At 42.8% G+C, this 18,469-nt stretch overlaps 2 protein-coding genes and 1 long non-coding RNA gene across 3 annotated transcripts; all 3 read right to left on the bottom strand.

Moving 5' to 3' along the window:
* Nucleotides 1-1,488: 1,488 nt before the first annotated feature.
* On the bottom strand, nt 1,489-3,788 carry tha1 (threonine aldolase 1). The gene is made up of 7 exons (XM_034859462.1): nt 3,497-3,788; nt 3,161-3,244; nt 2,988-3,076; nt 2,700-2,885; nt 2,449-2,586; nt 2,085-2,277; nt 1,489-2,000 (listed from the first exon to the last, which is right to left on the bottom strand). The coding sequence occupies exons 1-7, from the start codon at nt 3,786-3,788 to the stop codon at nt 1,693-1,695; spliced, it is 1,290 nt and encodes a 429-aa protein (XP_034715353.1). The 3' UTR covers nt 1,489-1,692.
* A 3,457-nt stretch (nt 3,789-7,245) lies between these two features.
* Nucleotides 7,246-15,056, bottom strand: LOC117936472. Its single transcript, XR_004654962.1, has 3 exons — nt 13,924-15,056; nt 7,640-7,641; nt 7,246-7,259 (listed from the first exon to the last, which is right to left on the bottom strand). It is a non-coding gene; the product is annotated as an uncharacterized LOC117936472 (long non-coding RNA).
* A 230-nt stretch (nt 15,057-15,286) lies between these two features.
* On the bottom strand, nt 15,287-17,906 carry socs3b (suppressor of cytokine signaling 3b). The gene is made up of 3 exons (XM_034859497.1): nt 17,635-17,906; nt 16,503-16,848; nt 15,287-16,392 (listed from the first exon to the last, which is right to left on the bottom strand). The coding sequence occupies exons 2-3, from the start codon at nt 16,629-16,631 to the stop codon at nt 15,841-15,843; spliced, it is 681 nt and encodes a 226-aa protein (XP_034715388.1). The 5' UTR covers nt 16,632-16,848; nt 17,635-17,906; the 3' UTR covers nt 15,287-15,840.
* Nucleotides 17,907-18,469: the final 563 nt, after the last annotated feature.

Here is an 18,469-nt window from a genome sequence, read left to right as displayed (position 1 = left end):
ATATATGTAGTCACCTGAAATGGTTTCCAAACAGTCTTGAAGGAGTTCCCAGAGATGCTTAGCACTGGGTCAAATAGCCCTTACACAGCCTGGAGGTGTGTTTGGGGTTAGTGTCCTGTTGAAAAATAAATGATGATCCAACTAAACACAAACTGGATGGGATGGAATGTCGCTGCAGGATGCTGTGGTAGCCATGCTGATTCAGTATGCCTTCAATTTTGAATAAATCCCTAACAGTGTCACCAGCAAAGCACCCCCACACTATCACACTTCCTCCTCCATGCTTCACGGTGGGAACCAGGCATGTAGAATCCATCTGGTCACCTTTTTTTTGTCGCACAAACACACAGCGGTTGGAACCAAAGACCTCAAATTTGGACTCATCAGACCAAAACCCAGATTTCCACTGGTCTAAGGTCCATTCTTTGTGTTTCTTGGCCCAAACAAATCTCTTCTGCTTTTTGCCTCTCCTTAGCAGTGGTTTGCTAGCTGCTATTTGACCATTAAGACCCTGATTCACCCAGTCTCCAGTTGCTAGAACAGTTGTTCTAGAAATGTGTCTGCTGCTAGAACTCTGTGTGGTATTCATCTGGTCTCTAATCTGAGCTGCTGTTAACTTGTGATTTCCGAGGCTGGTGACTCGGATGAACTTATCCTCAGCAACAGAGGTGACTCTTGGTCTTCCTTTCCTGGGGTGGTCCTCATGAGAGCTAGTTTTGTTGTAGCGCTTGATGGTTTGTGTGACTGTTCTCGGTGACTGTACAATTTTTCGGAACGACTGACCGTCATTTCTTAAAGTAATGATGGCCACTCATTTCTCTTTACTTAGCTGATTGGTTCTTGCCATAATATGAATTCTAACAGTTGTTTAATAGGGCTGTTGGCTGTGTATCAACCTGACTTCTGTACAACACAACTGATGGTCCCAACTCCATTAATAACGTAAGAAATGCCATTAATTAACCCAGACAAGGCTCCACTTGTGTTCCTACATAGTTTTAAGGCCTTCAGTGATAATCTACAGTGTAAATAGTAATGAAAATAAAGGAAAAGTATTAAATGAGAAGGTGTGTCCAAACTTTTGGCCTGTACAATATATCAGACATAAATAAACAATATCAGTCATACAATTGGGAATAGAAAGAAATGGACATGTTTTACTTTTGTCAGCTCAGTCACTACACGTATATCAGGGAATAATACACTAGTGCCATCTTGTGGCTGTATGGTTACTGCATTGTAAAAATACTGGACATGTCCATGACATAATTAGCAAGAATTAATATTGACATAATTGTCAACAGATGCAAATATGTCCTAATGCCAAATAGAAATGTGATATATCATCTTTTTGCAACATAGCCCAAACCAGAGTAAGACAAAATGATAAGAATAGAACATTAAAAAAAACAACTCTTTAATTGAAATATCAGTAACCAAAACTGTTTTAAGTAACTGTGTCTTGCTAATAAAAATAAAAAAGGACAGTGGTTTCATTATTTAATTTAAGGATTACAAAACTCTGAATTCAGTGAAATTAATAATGATATAAAGATATCCAAAGTGACTCCAGTTGATCAGTGTTTCATGTGTTATGTGTTGACATATTATAGTATTTTTCTAGATTCATATGTGAAAGTGTTCTATGAACAGTCCTAGTAATTAAACTACACCTCTTGAGAACCATCCGTTTCACTGGGCCCTGACTTTATCCTTCAAGAACTGAGAAGCCACAAATTGCAGTTTCTGGATGGCCAGCAGGGTATCTTCAGGGGAAATGCCAAGATGCCATACAGCCCGTACTGAATTTTCAAAATGGGGGTACATGAGAACTTGTATCCCCTGTCCCAGTGCTGCCTCCTCTCTCTCGCCAACCTCACTCATGCGGGCACAGAACTCAGAGGGGCTTAAACTGGTCTCCCGTAGACGGAAACGCAGAATGTTTGTCTCCACGGCAGCCATGTCTACAGCGAATAGAGGAGGGTCACAGTCGAGCAGAGCTGGGAGAGGTGAAGGAAAGAAACGAAGTTACGAGCAGGCAGTTCATGATTTCATTTTCGAAGACAGAAATATCTGCTGCTCACCTTGAGCAAACGTTTTTGCATTGTGGTGATCCTCCTCCAGTCGTCCTACCATCTTTAGTAAAGACAGTTGTCCAGCTGCTGCCAGTATACCAGCCTGCCGCATCCCCCCACCCAGGGCTTTACGGCACCGCACAGCCCGGTATATGAAGTCTTGGGGTCCAGCTAGCATGGTTCCCACAGGGGCACCCAAACCCTGTTACACACATGTGAATTTGACTTTGAGAAGTTTTATTTTGTTGGTTCTGACTCTGTTCACATGTTAATGTTACAATAAATGCAAATTAATTTGTATATTTGGGTCCATTCTGTGTGTGTGTGTGTGTGGGCGCATGCGTGCGTGCGTGCATGTGTGATGCTGTCCCACCTTGGAGAGGCACACACTCACAGTGTGTGTGTGCTGCAGTATGGTGGATGGAGGCACCCCCTGGGCCACAGCAGCGTTCATCACCCTGGCTCCATCCATGTGAACTGACAGACCATATCTATCTGCCAAAGCACGAACCTTGGAAATGGACACCAACCTGTGAGAGCTGCTGGATTCTCCCTTCTCTTATAGCAAGGCATGGATCACATGTTGACATATAAAAGATTTATACCACCATGAATTACACACACCTCCTGCAGGAAGGTCAGAGGTAGCACACGCCCTCCCTGTATGTTGTGTGTGTTTTCAACACATATGAGGCGTGAGCGGGGGTAGTGGGGGTCGGGGTAACCATGGCGGATCTTCGATTCTAGCTGCTCCAGGTCAAATGAGCCATCAGGGAGGGTGGTTACTGTGGTGGCATGGACACCGGCCAGCTGTGGCAACACACAAACACACTGAATGAATGCACTGAGGAAGGACAGGCGCATTGGGCCCGACCAACTGACCACAGGTGTCTGTTGCTTTGTTACACTCACCTGGGCGCTCCCTCCTTGCTCATAGATGTGTAAATGTGACAGATCACCGACAATCATCTCGTCGCCTCGCTCCCTGCAGTGCACCATCACTGCATAACAAGATGCATGCACAGTGATGAACAATCTGACCTTGTAAATTAGATTAAGACTTTGCCAATAAATGCAAAGTTTACCTGCGATGAGATTACTCATGGTTCCAGAGGGAACGAACAGAGCGGCCTCCATCCCGAACATATCAGCTGCAATTTTCTGTAACTCTGCAAAGATTTGTCAAAAAGGCAAGTTTAGGGAGCATGCAGGTGTGAGTGCATTTCTGAACCACCACACAGGAGAGTTTTCTTTTATGTGTATGCTATAGGCCTATATTAAAAAAAAATACCATAGCCTGTGTTTTGTATTTATAAAACATAGGCTCTGATATTATTGTATACAAAACATAGGCTGTGATATTATTTTTAACTATTTCTGATTTTGTCACGCCCTAATGGTGCGGCTGAATCGGCTCTAACCGTTTACACTCGGGTCTTCTCTCATCACGTCATCTCCGACCTCGGCCTCCGCCATGGCCTGCCTCATTGCCGGCCCGGGCTTGGTCACCGTGTCGCTGCGGAGGTCCACCACCCGGACGTGGGCCGCCCCGCCCGGTCCTGGGCACCTGGGTTTCCCGGTGTTGTTGTAGTAGCCGCGGGCGGAGCTCGCGATAGCTACTGCATCTCGTGCACTCAGCGGTTTGCTCAAAGCGACGAAACCACGGTTCACAAATTTAAACAGAGCTCTACAGGAAAAGGTTTTCAAAGACATAACGCTGCTCTTACAACTATGTTTATGAGATTTGTGTTGAACTTTGGATCGTTCACTTGTAATCGGTAATCATTGTCTGCAAGGAAACCCAATGGACGACCTATCAGCAGCCCATCGGCATGCACAGACCCGTGTGGGCCTCAAGGTGGAACCGTTCTCCCAACAAAGCTAATTATACTGAACATGAAGTCTGAGAAAATATCAAAACGCTTTGTTCCGATGTAAATCTGGAAACTTAATAGAAATTCGTGTCATTTTAAAACTGTAGCAATTTAACATGATGTAATGAATAAGAATTAGAATTTATTTAGATTTTTCCCTTATAGATTACAAACAAAATAAAAGTACAAGTAGTAGTAGTAGTATAAAAGTAGTAAAAAAACAAAGTAACTACAGTCTAATGCAATCCATTACAACATGCCTGCAATCTTAATCAAAATTAAAATGTTGTTCATATTATTTGTAGAGAAGAGTTGGTACATTATGAGGCTGGTTTTTTTTGTGGTAATGATGCACCAAACTGAATTACTTTTTAAAAGTTCCAGAGTTAGGTCAACTTCTCATGGACACATCATAGGCTTCACAAAAATGTGTTTTTGTACTGGATTATATTATACTGTATGGGTAATCATTTTATATTTATATATTTTATAAGAAAAAATGACTTTATTAACTGATTAACCTGTTGGTTGTCTTCTCAATAATCGGTTATTGCTTTGTCTAAAAAACAAATTTTACTTTTAACGATACAATTTTTAACGACACAACTTTTAACGATAACAAATAATGACAAACTAATTCAAGTGGCAGACTCCTGCAAATGAAAATGAGGACTACAAGGTACAGCAAGTCTTTTGTGCCTACAACAATTAGACTGCACAACTGCACACAATGGACTTAAATACTCTGAGTCATTTTTAAACTATGAGAATGCTGTATGTAGCAGCACTCAACTCTTTTATTTATTCATACATGGTTGTCATGTTTCTTCAGTGTTTTTACTGCTTTGTCTGTCTTGTGCTTGTTTTTCTTTCTTTAAATGTTTTGTGTTTATGTTTTTAATGTTAATGCAGCGGGCTGTATAACAATGGAGCATGTAATGGTGACCACATGAATTTCCTACTTGTGGATAGTAAAGTTTACCTGGTCCTACCTCGACTAATAAGGATTATTTGACAATCCTAACAGGCGTTTCCTTTTCTTTACAGAAAACTAGGAAAATAGGAAAAATGTGTTGTTTTCCTACCAGTGTTGAATGCTGAACATATTCATATTCACTCAGATCATCTTGCTATTTTGATGACTCTTTTCCCTCAAAGTATTCTCAGACACATTCCTCTACTTTTCCACAATTGTCAATCCGAATATGTCATGGTTTATGTAGAATACGTTTTTAACTGTCACGAGTCCTACATTAATCAACCCCAGTGAGTGAGGCATGCATGTGCGTAAATGTGCATCTGTGTGTGTTTGTCTGTCCCTGTGCTAGTGTGTATGACGTGTTGTGGCCATGAATGCTCTGAAATAACAGTGACACCCTCAGATTCTTCAGGGGTCGCAAACCTGTTTTTGGCTTGACCTTTACACCCCTGTGCTGAGCTGTAAAGCTAATTCTACTTAGCTGTCACCTATCACCCGTTTATCTGACTGTAGGGAGTGAGAAAGGAGGTGAATGCATGCCCGCAACCCATGATGATAATATGATGGGGGTGTGGGCTCAAGCCCAAACTGAACTGCTTATGTCCCAGCTCCCTTATGTCAATATCTGGAGGTGAAGGCATGTGGAAATTTATCTACCATTGACTGAGATTAGGCACAAGGGAGGTGTACTCATTACAAAACACTTCCCTCCTCCCTTTTTTCATTTCTGGCTCACAAATGCTACAACTACACATCCACGTCTCTCTTCCCTCTCACACATTTCCAATTCACATGCATACTCTTGCTGTCTTGTCTGATGTTAATCACTCGATAAATGTCCTAGTGTGTGTTATCAAGACCGCACCACACTGTAGTTAAAGTTGATATTGCCAGTAACAGAGCCAGGTTTTATGAGCCATAACAAGTCGTCATTAAAAGTCATTAGCAAACATCAGCGTCGTAAAAAGGCCACAGTCGGTCCCCAGAGCCCCGCAAGAGCCGTGAAAAGAGAGAGATAAAGATCCATCTGTAAGCAACACAGAGCAGCGATGGGGAACTGTGATAAGCTGGAGAAAGTGGGAGACATCCTGAGAAGGAGGTTTTCCGGGATCACTGTTGGCTTTGGTAACATTACACTTTTTTCTGTGTGTGTGTGTGTGTGTGTGTGCGTACGCTTGTGTTTTGTTTCTCTCAAATGCCTTCCAGCATTCCTTGCCTGTGCGTGGAGAGGGGAGAGTGGTGTTTTGGAGAAAATATTGAATTAGAGAAAAAGAGGCAGAGAGGGAGAAATGAAGGAGAGGGAGAAATATTGACTCCTTCTGGGAAGTAGCGAGACGGCAACGCCTTTCCAATAACCATAAACCCACTGGGCTGAAAATAGATGGGCCGAATGAATAAACGAATGTGTTCATCTCACATGAGCTCTTCTCTTTCACAGAAGGAGGCGAATAGAGGTGACCCCCCCCCCCCCCCACCCTTCCCTTCTCTTTCGTTCTCTCCTCTTCACCGAGGCCATCATTTCTTCACCATGACGAGAGACGTTAACCGGAACAAAACAGGTGTTTATGGGAAGCCTCCCCTCAAATGAGGTTTCTCATACGCACACGCACACACACACACACACACACACACGTCCCTGTGCAGTGTAAAGGTGTTGACATCAGTGCCTGTGAAACTAGAGTAACATCTGTTTCACATTCCACATTATATCCCCCCCCCCAATGTGGCATGGGCCATGTGGACATGCTTTACTACACACGCAAACACGTCCATTTCTCTGAAAATGCAGGGGATTCTAAATTCCTTCTTTTCTTTTTTTCAAAACAGAATCAGGGTACTTCTCTGCCACTATATGACCAAATAAATGTGGACAACTGAGCATCAAGCAAAAGCAACTGATCATCTCTTTGGCTGTGGCTGCAGGGATTTGTTCTCATCTCGAGTCAAGACAATTTTATTTATATAGCTCAATATCACAATTCACAAATCTCCCTTTAAGGTAATATTCATTCATCCATTCTGATCTAGGATTTTAAAATTAAAGGCTTAAATGTCTAATTAAAGCTTCAAATATTTTTTAGGTCGTTAAAGCCATATTTTAACTCTTTTTCAGGCTATTCTAAAAAGGAACCCTCCTGTTGAGCCAGGTTCATTCATACTCAGAGTGAGATAACACATATCCAGTGTGTCACTCGGGTCATATTGGGCCATTGTGATGTAGGATTTTAAAATTAAAGGCTTTAGGGGCTTTTCAATCTGTGCAGCGTACGACACCCTCTGTTCTAAGACCTTCCATTTGCATATGGAAACTCGCTAAAAAAAAACTTCTAGCTGGATGGAAAGACATGCAGTAGATGCCGTGTATGCAGAATAGACCAACATAGTAAAATTACAGTATAGACAATCATGATGACAAAATTAGAGATTGAAAATGTTCCCATTCAGCCTCAAGAGCATTGTTGAGGCTGAGCATGGATGTCGCACACAAAGCTCCAGTTCATCCCAAAGGTGTTTGATGGGTTTTAGTTTAGAGAGCTCTGTGCATACCAGTGAAAATATCAGAAACACATTTCTTTATGTACCTGACTTTGAACAATATGGCCATTGTCACGCTGAAACAGGAAAGCGCCTTACACCAACTGTTGCAACAAAGATGGAAGTACCCTCTAAAGTGTTGTTTGCTGTAGCATTGAGAGTTCCCTTCAATGGACGCCTAAAACCCAAACCATGAACCCTAGACCAAAAGCATGCGTCCTTGTACTTTTGACCACATAGGGTACTCGCGGTTGTGTTAACAAAGCTTTTAGATATTCTTTTGTTTTCACCATAAATCTATGGAAGCCAATTATGTTTGTTAGTGCTCCTCCGAGTATTGGAAAAGTTCTATGGAACTCTCTGTGAACAGTTTTCATTGGAACCACTTTCTACCAATAAGCGAAAGTGCCAATGAAAACAAATGGCTTATAATAAGTCGAAAATTACTTCTGGAATGACAAAGGATTTTAAAATGCTTTGAGTGTTCAAACTAAATTTTACTTTTTCGGAACCTTTGCACATTAATTATTTACCAGTTTTTTGTAATTTGGGTAAAGTGTAAGCATTGGGGTTAAGATAGTTATTGTATGACAGTATGAGGCAGGGTTAACCAGACCATCAAGATTACCAACCGTAGTAATCAACTGCGACCACTATCGCCTTGTGCACTTATTCATTTCATCCTTCATTCATCAACTCGCTGACTTCTCCTCTCTCAGTCACTCATTTCTCATTTTGTTCATTCAGCTGTAATTATAGACCATCAACCGCCTGTACAATTTCACTTCCGAGAACCGTCGCATCTCTTTTTCTTTTACCTCCTTTCCCCTCCATTCATCTACCAGACCTTCGGTTCACCCCTCGCAGCGTTCCTGTCACCCTCCTGACCCCCTTTTTACTCTTCCCTCCTCCTTTCCTACATTACCTACTCCTCTCTCTCCTTCCCTCCTTTCCCCACTTTCCATCTCGCTTGCTCTTACACTCACTCTCTCTCTCTCTCTCTCTCTCTCTCCCTCCCTCCCTCTGGGAAGTCATGTGACTTCTCTGAAGCTGAGCCCTATAAACCAGCACTTGGGGGGCTCAGTGTCTATACAGCTTTCTGATTGGCTATTGCATTTAGATGCTGTTCACTGCTTGGCTACACACACACACACACACACACACACACACACACACACACACACAGCGGACCCCCTGTTTTCTTCTTTGAGGAACATTTAAAAAGAGATGGTGTGTGTGAGTGTGTGTGTGTGTGTGTGTGTGTGTGTGTGTGTGTGTGTGTGTATGTGTGTGTGTGTGTGTGTGTGTGTGTGTGTGTGTGTGTGTGTCAAAATGCCACCTATTGCAGTAAATGGATAATTTAAGTAGAGCAATGAACAGTTTTTATTCTCACAACCACTTACGTATGCACACACATACACACTGAGCCTGAGAAGTGCCATTTGTTTCATTTGGGGGGATTCATGCTGTGGCAGGTCCTTGGATGAATGGACTCGGAGCAGAGGGCTCAGCACTGAGGCTCGTTTAATCCAATCGGGTCCTTGTTGAGACGAAACAGAGCAGCCTGTCAGTTATTGTCAGAAAAGCACCGCTGTTCATATTCAAAATGTCCTGTTTGGATTGAAAGCTTCTGTAGGTTTTAATTTGCAGTGAAACCCTTTTAAAATCTAATGTGTAATTTTAAACAAAACTCAGAAAGCTGTTTTGGGTTGAACTTGTGAGATTTTGGAGCTCCCAGTTTTTTTTATCTGACTTTGGTCTTCAACCTGGTGCTTTATGTGTACCTTGAGGGAGGGGACAAGTCTGTTAATGATTTTATCAAATGTGGAAACCACTATGGAAGAGCATTGATAAAGAAACGCCAAAAGGCAGTGGAACCGCTTTGATCTTAACTCTTTTTTATATAACTGACTCACAGCCACAGACCAACACCCTCCCACACACTTTATCTACTAGTGTCAATTCATACTCGAAGATAATGTTGACTTAAATAGACAATGTGTGTTTGTGTGTGTGTGTGTGTGTGTGTGTGGGTGTGTGTGTGCGCGCTTGCGTGTTTGAGTAACTACAGCAGGTACATTTACCCATCTACATGTGCTTTAATTGAATTTTTACTTATTTAAAAGTGTTATAAATGTAGATGTCGGGTGCCTGGATAGCTCAGTTGGAAGAGTGGGCGCCCCTATAAAGAGGTTTACTCCTGTATGCAGCAGACCTGGGTTCGAAATGTAGTATCTCATCAACAGCAGAATTGATTATAATGCAATTTGGTGCTGACAATCAATGCTGTGTTGAAGGTTCCTCCTTATTTAATACATAGTGCATTATATTTACTATCCACTATTTTAATTCAGTGTCCATTTCTATCCACTAATCAGTGCCTTCAAAACGTCCCACAATGCTACAAAAAAACTGTTCATTTGAAGTGCTGGTAGGCAGTTTTTGTCACTTTTGGACAGAGCCAGAATAGATGTTTCTCCATTTCCAGTCTTTATGCTAAGCTAAGTTCACCATCAGCTGGCTACAGCTTCACATTTAGTGTACAGATATGGGAGTGTTATCAACCTTCTCTTCTAACTCTTTGCAATAAAAACAAAAAAGTACATTTCCCAAAATGTATATTTCAGTTACAAGGTTACCATAAATATATATGCATATATATATATTTATATACACTACCGGTTAAAAGTTTGGGGTCACTTAGAGATTTCCATTGCACTTCATTAGAGGCAGAATACAAGCTGAGATCAGTATTGTTTTTTTTAACCAGGGCAGCAGTTTTCAGATTACATCATGTGTTTACATGATTGCAGAAGGGTTCTCCAATGTTTTCTCAGTTATTTTTTTTTAAAATGATGTCAAATTAGTAAACAGAATGTGCCTTTGGAACATTGGATGAATGGTTGCTAATAATAGGCAATGTAGATATTGCATTAAAGATCAGCCCCCCACTCAGATCAACTGGTATTCTGTCTATAATGCAGTGGTATGGAAATTTGAAAGTGACCCCAAACTTTTGACCGGTAGTGTATATATTTATATAACTGTATATATTTCTTAATTGAGATGAGATTTGTGTTTATATATACTGTATATATCAACCACCTGCAACTGTAGTTTAATTCAACACTGAAATCTTTGAGCTGTGACACCTTGAAAGCCTAACGGATGGGTGTGCCTATATTGTTACTGGCTGGAAGAACAAAGACCTGGGATGACCGGAAAAGTGTCAAACAGGTTGTAAAAGGCAGTTGTAAGGCAAGTTGTAATAGACACGGTTGAATTGTTTGTAGATGGGTTTTGCTGCTGTATTCGTTCTCTATTCACAGCTGTGCTTCACAGAGATACTCGGATCCCAAATGACTTACTGTAACGGCATGGACTCAGACCAAACCCTCTAGTACTCTCAGGTGTCACTGTGTCCCCTAGGCCAGCAAACAGAACTGCATAGTATTTGAACGTTAGACTGCAGCAGCGCTACAATAAAAAACACTACATTCTCAATTTAACTGTTAGTAGGATTAGCACCATCATTAGAAGTAACATGTAGAAAGTAAAAGTACTCATGACTGAAGAATCAAGTTGATCTCCAGTCTGGGGGGATTTTCATTCTTTAAGATCAGCTGACAAAATAAATGTCAATCAAACAAAAAAGAAAGATATGAAAAGAGCAAGGAAGAAATTAAAGTGTAAAGGAAGGAATTGAGATAATTTTATTTGTGGACTCAATGTCCACTTACAAGCTTTATCTAGAGCTTACAACCTTGCAGGTTGCAGAAAATATTGTATTTAAATAGAGCAATAAATATTTGTGTGTGTGTGTGTGTGTGTGTTTGTAGGGGGGGATGATGCTGTAGTCAGCGTAGAAAAATAATGTGGTTTTTATGTGTCACAATGAGTGCAGGTCAAGAACAGTGTCTTAACAGGCTCACACACAAATACATGCAGGCATCTTTGAGTGCATCTGACTATCTGTATGCTTCCCATATGTTTTTTATTGATCCATGTCCCTGTTCTACCCCTCCTGCTCCCTCTTTTTCTCTCTGTGCACTGATGGTAGAGGAATGATGGAATGCTGGAGGGTAAATCTTTGGTTTCCTGGAAGCTGGTCTGGCTTTATCAGAAGCGGCTGTGACAATACTTGAGCTGATGGGCCAACCAAACATCTTTCCTATAAGCGCAGATCAGCCAACAAAAAGCCTTCCTGGAAGAAATAATCAGCAAACCGGAGCTCCTTCCTGGAACACCGCTGTGGATTGCTTGTTGCAGGGTATACTCCTAACCCTGTAATATTCTTTCCACCTTCTAGGCTAGACATCATTGACATTGGCATGAGGTCAACAATTTAATTAAAAAAGAAACTGTTATAATGTTACCAACTGTTTTAAAAACATTGTCCTTGTTTCTTAACTTCACATGTTCTCGTGTTGGTTTACAACACAGTGTTGAAGCTATTAGGGGCGGGGGCCAAACTTTAGTGTGAATGTTTTGATTGTTGAAATAAAAGATTCCAAACCAAGTTCAGTTGTTTGAGAGCCTGGGTGTTGCGCTTGGCCGAGGACACTGTTGACAACTGTTGAGCAGGACACGGAAAGTCATTACCCGAAAATGAATCATGGTGGAAAGACTATGAGTGTGTGAGATTCACAAGAGAAGTGAAGGATACAGGCAAAGTATTCCAGAGCCACTAACCAGGCAACTATGGGGAACATAATATGAGTCATAGTGAGCTGAGCTGGCTTATTTGGACAATGTGTGTGTGTGTGTGTGTGTAGATTATTATAGATGGATTTTGGGAAGAAGGCTCAATCGTTCCTGTTTGTTCCTTGAACTACGTCATTTTTGTCTATAATTGCAAACTCAGTCTTCCTCTCATAGACAAACACTGTCACATGCATGCGCACACACACGCACGCACAACTTGCGACATTTTTTTCCTGTAAATGTCATAACAAAATAAAGAACTATGGAACTGAGCTTTTGAATTATTGTTATTACCTGTACTGAGGTAAGCTTTAAAAACAGTTGTTAAACATTGTCCTCTCAATTCCTTTCCCAGAGGTCTGTTGCTCCCGACAGTGTGAGTGTGTGTGTGGGGTATATGGTAAATGGCATAGGGTGTGTATTTTTGTGTGTGTGTGTGTGTGTATATATATATATATACACACACACACACACACCTTAAAATGGTCAACAATTCAGTTTTATTTGTGAGCTAAACTTACTGCTCTTTCTGCATCAGGTGGAGTCCCCATTTCTCTCACACTCACAAACACACACAAACACACACACACACACAAAGACACCTAATTCGCTCTCACCAGTCAAGCCATAAAAAACTCAACTCAATTAAAGTGCCTCATTTCCTGGAAGCCAGCCTCAGACAGAACACTAGGTATGCAGGGAATGGGTACTGTGAGTGGGTGAGTGTGTGTGGGTTTGTGTGTGGAATATAAAAATGAAAAAACTCACCTCCTGCTTCATTTTACCAACAGCAATCTACACACACACAATGCATTGGATGCACACTTAAACCACAGACCATCATAAATCTCCTCCACGTGGACCCTTTCACCTATTTGACCTCACGCACACACACACACTCTCTCTCTCTCTCTAGAGGACACCGTCCTCACTCAGGCCCTCAGGCAGGATGTATAAAACCCCAGCTGCATTCCTTTCCAGTTAGGTCCAGCCCAAAGTGGGCTCTCTACACAGTAACTGCTGTGTCAAAGTGTGTGTGTGTGTGTGTGTGTGTGCGTCATGGTGTTAACATAACTACATGCTTCTGGGAACCCTTTCGTTACAATGTGTTGTGTACATCTGCAGGGCATGTCTGACAAAATCATGACCACACCCCTTCCTATATGTTGTCTGATGCCTATGGAATTTACCCACAATGCTCTAGCAGAGAAAACAAGAAGTGATGATTGCAGTCATTTTAAACTTATGATGAATGCTTGAGCTTGAGAGACAGTCCGGCTTTTTAAAGCCTGTTGACTGAATGAAAAGTGCTTTGTTTAACTTGGAAATCCCATTTGAAGGTAATAATGTGGTTGTGAGGCCAGGCATTGCTGGAATACAGACTCCCTAACAATACATTACAGTAAGTTAATATTGACTCAGTGAAGGAAGAGAGGCAAAAGAGGAGGCGGCAAAGAAACAGTGAAGTAACACACAGGGCAAATGCATTGACTTTTGTAAAAATAGTGCTCTTTAATATAAATTATTGAAATATTTTAGAAATATAAATATGTGCAATGTTTCCTTTTCATTTATTTTGTTGTAATGCTTGTCATTTCAGATATTACAGCTTGCGTTATGCCAGACTAGTGGCCAGCCTTTTGCGAGAGTCTTTACAAAAGACAAAATGATTCACATACATGTGTGGTCCAACACATGTAACAAAAAACTGTGTTGATGTTAGAAAATAAGACTGAGATTTGACCCGAAAGACTACTACTACTATTTTAGCGCTCGTCTCAAGTGGCCACATGAGATCACAATATTGTATGATGTGAAAAGGCTACCACTCCAATATGGATCACAGGTAAGTATGAGCACTAGTCAAACACAGACAAAAACAATTCTGATCAAATCTTGTTTTACAAAAGGCATTTTTTTCCTTTCTTCTTTTTTTTTTTTTATAATCGCTTTAAGGAAGTGTTTCCTTAAAATTCAGACAGACAAACCCAACTGTCCACTCCTGCTACAGAGGTAACAATGGAAGGTAAGATGGGGGCTAGAAACCTTTCTAAAGTTACAGGGATTAAAACTGTCCAGTTCCTTTTCCTCTCTCATGAACGGCAATGTAAGGAAATCAGGAGGGAGGGCAAAGATGCTCAAAGACACACGAAGAAATAAGCTCGAGATGATAATGTTGAAGACAATCACTGTTAGGAGGGTCTTAAAGACAGACTTAAGACTCAGCCCAAACTTTCTAATTCACATCTTCTTAGCGAACCTGGCTTTATAGTTACAGGAGCAGCTTCCTGTTGAGCCGGTTGGTCATTTCCTCTAAGCATGGGACATCCATCACATCAATGTTTTTGTTTAGCTGTATACCAGTATGTCTCCTCCCCCTTCTCCCCTACCCTTGCCCCCACCCCAGTTCTCTGTCCCGTTTAATTTCCCTTTCCTAATACCATTTCCTGCTCTTCTTTACCCTTCGTTAAATCTTCCACCTCCCCCCAATTTCTTGGATCATCATTGTCGTCATTCCCCAAGGAGCTTTTACAGTGTCGCTGACATTTTTCCAGCCTGTCTGGATAAAAATACGTTTGGTTGTTTTGTTTGGTGTTGTGCCAAGGCCTTTGTCTCAGTAACAAGCTTTTGTCTCTGCATCAGCAGTCTGTTTTCTGTTACTGTCAAAGCGCACATGCAACTCAGATGGTCACAGGAGAAGGTAATGTAGGAGAACCATGAGAGAAGGAGAAGATGCTTTGCAATGCTCCCCCACCCTCTCTTGTTCCCACACTAACAAAAACCTACATGCTGGCCTGTGCCTGTACCTGTGTGTGTGTGTGTGTGTGTGTGTGTGTGTGTGTGTGTGTGTGTGTGTGTGTGTGTGTGTGTGTGTGTGTGTGTGTGTGTGTGTGTGTGTGTGTGTGTGTGTGTGTGTGTGTGTGTGTGTGTGTGTGTGTGTGTGTGTGGAGCTAGCATGCATTACCGCCCCTCTCCCTCGCCTCTCTATGAGGCAACATTTGCGGGAAGCAGCAATGGAAATGTGTGTGCCACCACAACACATAAACTCAGACAAACAAATACTGTATGTTCTCTGTCTTGGGCCCCTTGTTTGGACTTTGCCTTTTCTTTTTTCCCCAGTAACGCCTCCTTCATTCACCCCCTCTGTTCTTTGTTGTCTTTCTTTCTGTCCTGTGATCCAAAGAGTTGTAAATGTCATGCTGACAGAGGGAGAGGTTTCTTCTTGAGCACATTAGAACCACAGGGATCAATGGTGGCCTATTGATCATGTCGTCACTGTCATCGTTATTATCGACCAATCAGGTTAATCTTCTACGAGGCTCTGCTCTGCGTCTGAATCAGTCATAGGAAACATTGACCTTTGACCTCTGGCTTTATTTGCCACTCACATTAGTGGTCATTTTTTTACAAGGCAGGACGGACGAGGTAATCATTGGCTACCTAAATCACACTCCTCATCCCAGACCCCAGGTCAGTGGGAGACCCTAGGTAGGTGGTGTCCGTCAGTGTTGAAGCAGATCTGGGTCACAATTATAAACTGAACGCACATTGGCATCTGAGGCTAACTCTGGTCAGTATTTGATAGGGCACATATTCACGTATGCGCTGAGAACTGGTCTGCAGTCCACCAGGCCCCTGGTCCGTGTAGCGGAACCTTTGCAGTTCCTGTCAGTCATATTGGAGCGTCGTACTCCTCCAGGAAGTCTCTAATTGTGTGTGGGAGCTGCTCGGTTTGCTCGGACCCCCCCAGATTGTTCAGGGTCCGTCTGCAAATGTGCTGCAGGGATGAGAGAGAACTTGAGAGGGGCCGGTGCAGTTCCAAGGGAATCCTCTCTCCGCCGGTGTGGATTAGATATACGTTGCACCCCTTCTTTTCTGCCTCTCTTGAATTGCCCCCACATGCCCCTTCTCTGCTCCTTCTAACATCTGTCCCTTTCCCCATGTAGTGCGTTATGAGTTTCAGCACGCAATCAAACTGTGGGGTCTCTTGGGTGTTTTGGGGGTCTGGCTGTAAGAAGAAGCCGCCTCCCTCACTGTGGATGCGCAGGTTTTTGGTTCCTCGAGCCGTCTGGACAGAGAGGGTAAAGAAGTGGTGGTGGTCTGAGGAATCGCGGATTAGGAAGGTGCCTGGCGGTTCAGAGCGCAGCAGGGAGCTGGCCTCCCGGCCCCCCACAGCCCCCCAGTAAAACCCACTCTCCTTTAACTTGCGCAATGCATGCATCACCTGAAATAGGTAGAAAAACATGCCTTTAATATGTGGTATCAGCCAGTGGGATTCTTTTTTAGACTTCAATAAAACACAGCTAATTCTCTGAACACTCAAATGTGACTGACCTGCTGGTAGTGTGCATGCGAGCTGAAGGGCTTGTAGTGGTGTGGGGTAAAGTTTGACCCCTGAACCCTGCCCTCCGGAGGGGTCACGCTGCTCATGGCGAGGAGGTTGGGACCGTTGAAGGCTACCATTGCGCCATGGCCCCCTGCCTCTGCCCGTTGGTTGAGAGGCAGGGGGCCCAGAACAGGAGTGCTGGGGTGAACAGGTGGAAGGGAGTTTAGGGCAGAGGGAAAGGAAAGAGAGGGGGAATGGGGTGAGGGTGGCGGGGTCACACACCGGGTCCAGGTCCCCGGGGCAGAGGAGTCTGACGCATCCAGAGAGGGGCTGGGAGAGAGCACCTAAACACAGCTGGGGACAGGGAGCACAGGTTATCCATCTATTTATAGACTGATGCACACATTTAGGCTACAGTCTCGTCATTCATGAGCATGAATAGATGACCACCTTTTCACACTGGAGCTCTCGGTTTACCCCCATCAAATGCAGTTAGGACTGTGACAAATGCATGAAGCAAGACTGGGCAGGCAGGTTATATTTAGTTTGAATGAATCCTCGCCTCCTCGCGCTGAGTGGGCTGCTGCTGCTGCGCCGTGCACCCAGACAGCAACGGGATCCTGATTGCTTTCAATTGTCTTCGATCGGGCGTACCGCAACAAGGGATTTCAAAAATGGGGTCACTGTGAAAGAGTCCGGCGCCCCTTTTCTCTCCCCCCTCTTTCACTGAATAACTCCTATTACTAGATGGTCGGTCGTACTACAGAGGACCCAATCTCCGGTTTCACTGTGACTAAAAAGGAGTCCCGTCTGGTCTAGTATGCTTTGCTCGGATCCCCTAAAGGGGAATTAAAGGCGGCTTCACCGTGCGGGACATATTGAGGCAGGAGGCGCCATAACAGTTCCGAACCGCTACAGAGCCTCTGCTTTGGAAAAGTCGGTCCACTAGATTCACAATATTGCAACAACCCAAAAATCCCACTTCCACCCCCCTCGGCTGCATTGCAACGAGAGTCCAAGCAGCTACAGACAACTGCTGTGCTTTAACCTGCATTACAACCTCCCTCTTTTCTGTAATTTTGCCTGCTTGAATGATGCAGAAAGACCCGCTTTAGATGTCTTTTCACTCTTTTAACTTACCTTGCGGATATGTTCAGCCCCGCACCGCAGCCACTCGTCGCCAAAGGAAAATATATGCAAACTACCCGAGAGTAGTGCTAAATTAATTATTAACTCAGGCATTAAAATCCAAAAAGAGGATCCAAAACGTGTGTGGGGTTCTATCGTGAGCGGAGGAATGTGGTGGCGGCGATATCTGCCGTAAAGACCGCGTCTGTGTGTGGAGGAAGGTTACCGGAGGTTGTTTCCAGTGAGTTAAGCCGATGTTCGTAAGACTCCACCTCCTCCGTTCAGAGGTTCTTCCCGTAAACACGCACGCTCGCGCACACACGCACGCACGCAAAGAACACACGCACGTGCTTGCGCGCTTTCTTGGCAGATTGCCAATAAATAATCAGCGTGACCTTTGTATTGTTGTTTCTTGATACTAGTGGTTTCCCTTCCGCTTAAAAGCTTCAGATATGGAACAATAGGCCTACAGAATAATATGTTACATCATGATGTGCATGTTAAAGACTTTACCGGCAGATATAGATAAGAGTCTAAATATTGTGCAACATTATAACCCCACATTACCCACACTGAGAAACGAGACCCTGTAATATTATTATTATTATTATTATTATTATTATGATATCATAGGCGACCATCTGACACTAAACTATACTAAGCAACAGACTCATTGTATTTGCACATGTTCATTCGCACAAATGTTCAAGGGGATAATATTGGTCTGATCTTGATTCCCTATTTAAGTAAAACCAGCAATACCAAAATGACAATATTACTAGCCAAATGCCTGTATTCAAAATTATACAGAAGTATTATCAGTAAAATGCACATTTGTATCAGGCAT

This window comes from Etheostoma cragini, chromosome 21 (genome assembly GCF_013103735.1).
Source record: "Etheostoma cragini isolate CJK2018 chromosome 21, CSU_Ecrag_1.0, whole genome shotgun sequence".
NCBI lineage: Eukaryota > Metazoa > Chordata > Actinopteri > Perciformes > Percidae > Etheostoma > Etheostoma cragini.
The sequence above is the reverse complement of the archived record's forward strand: the minus strand, read 5'-3'. Positions and strand labels throughout refer to the sequence as shown.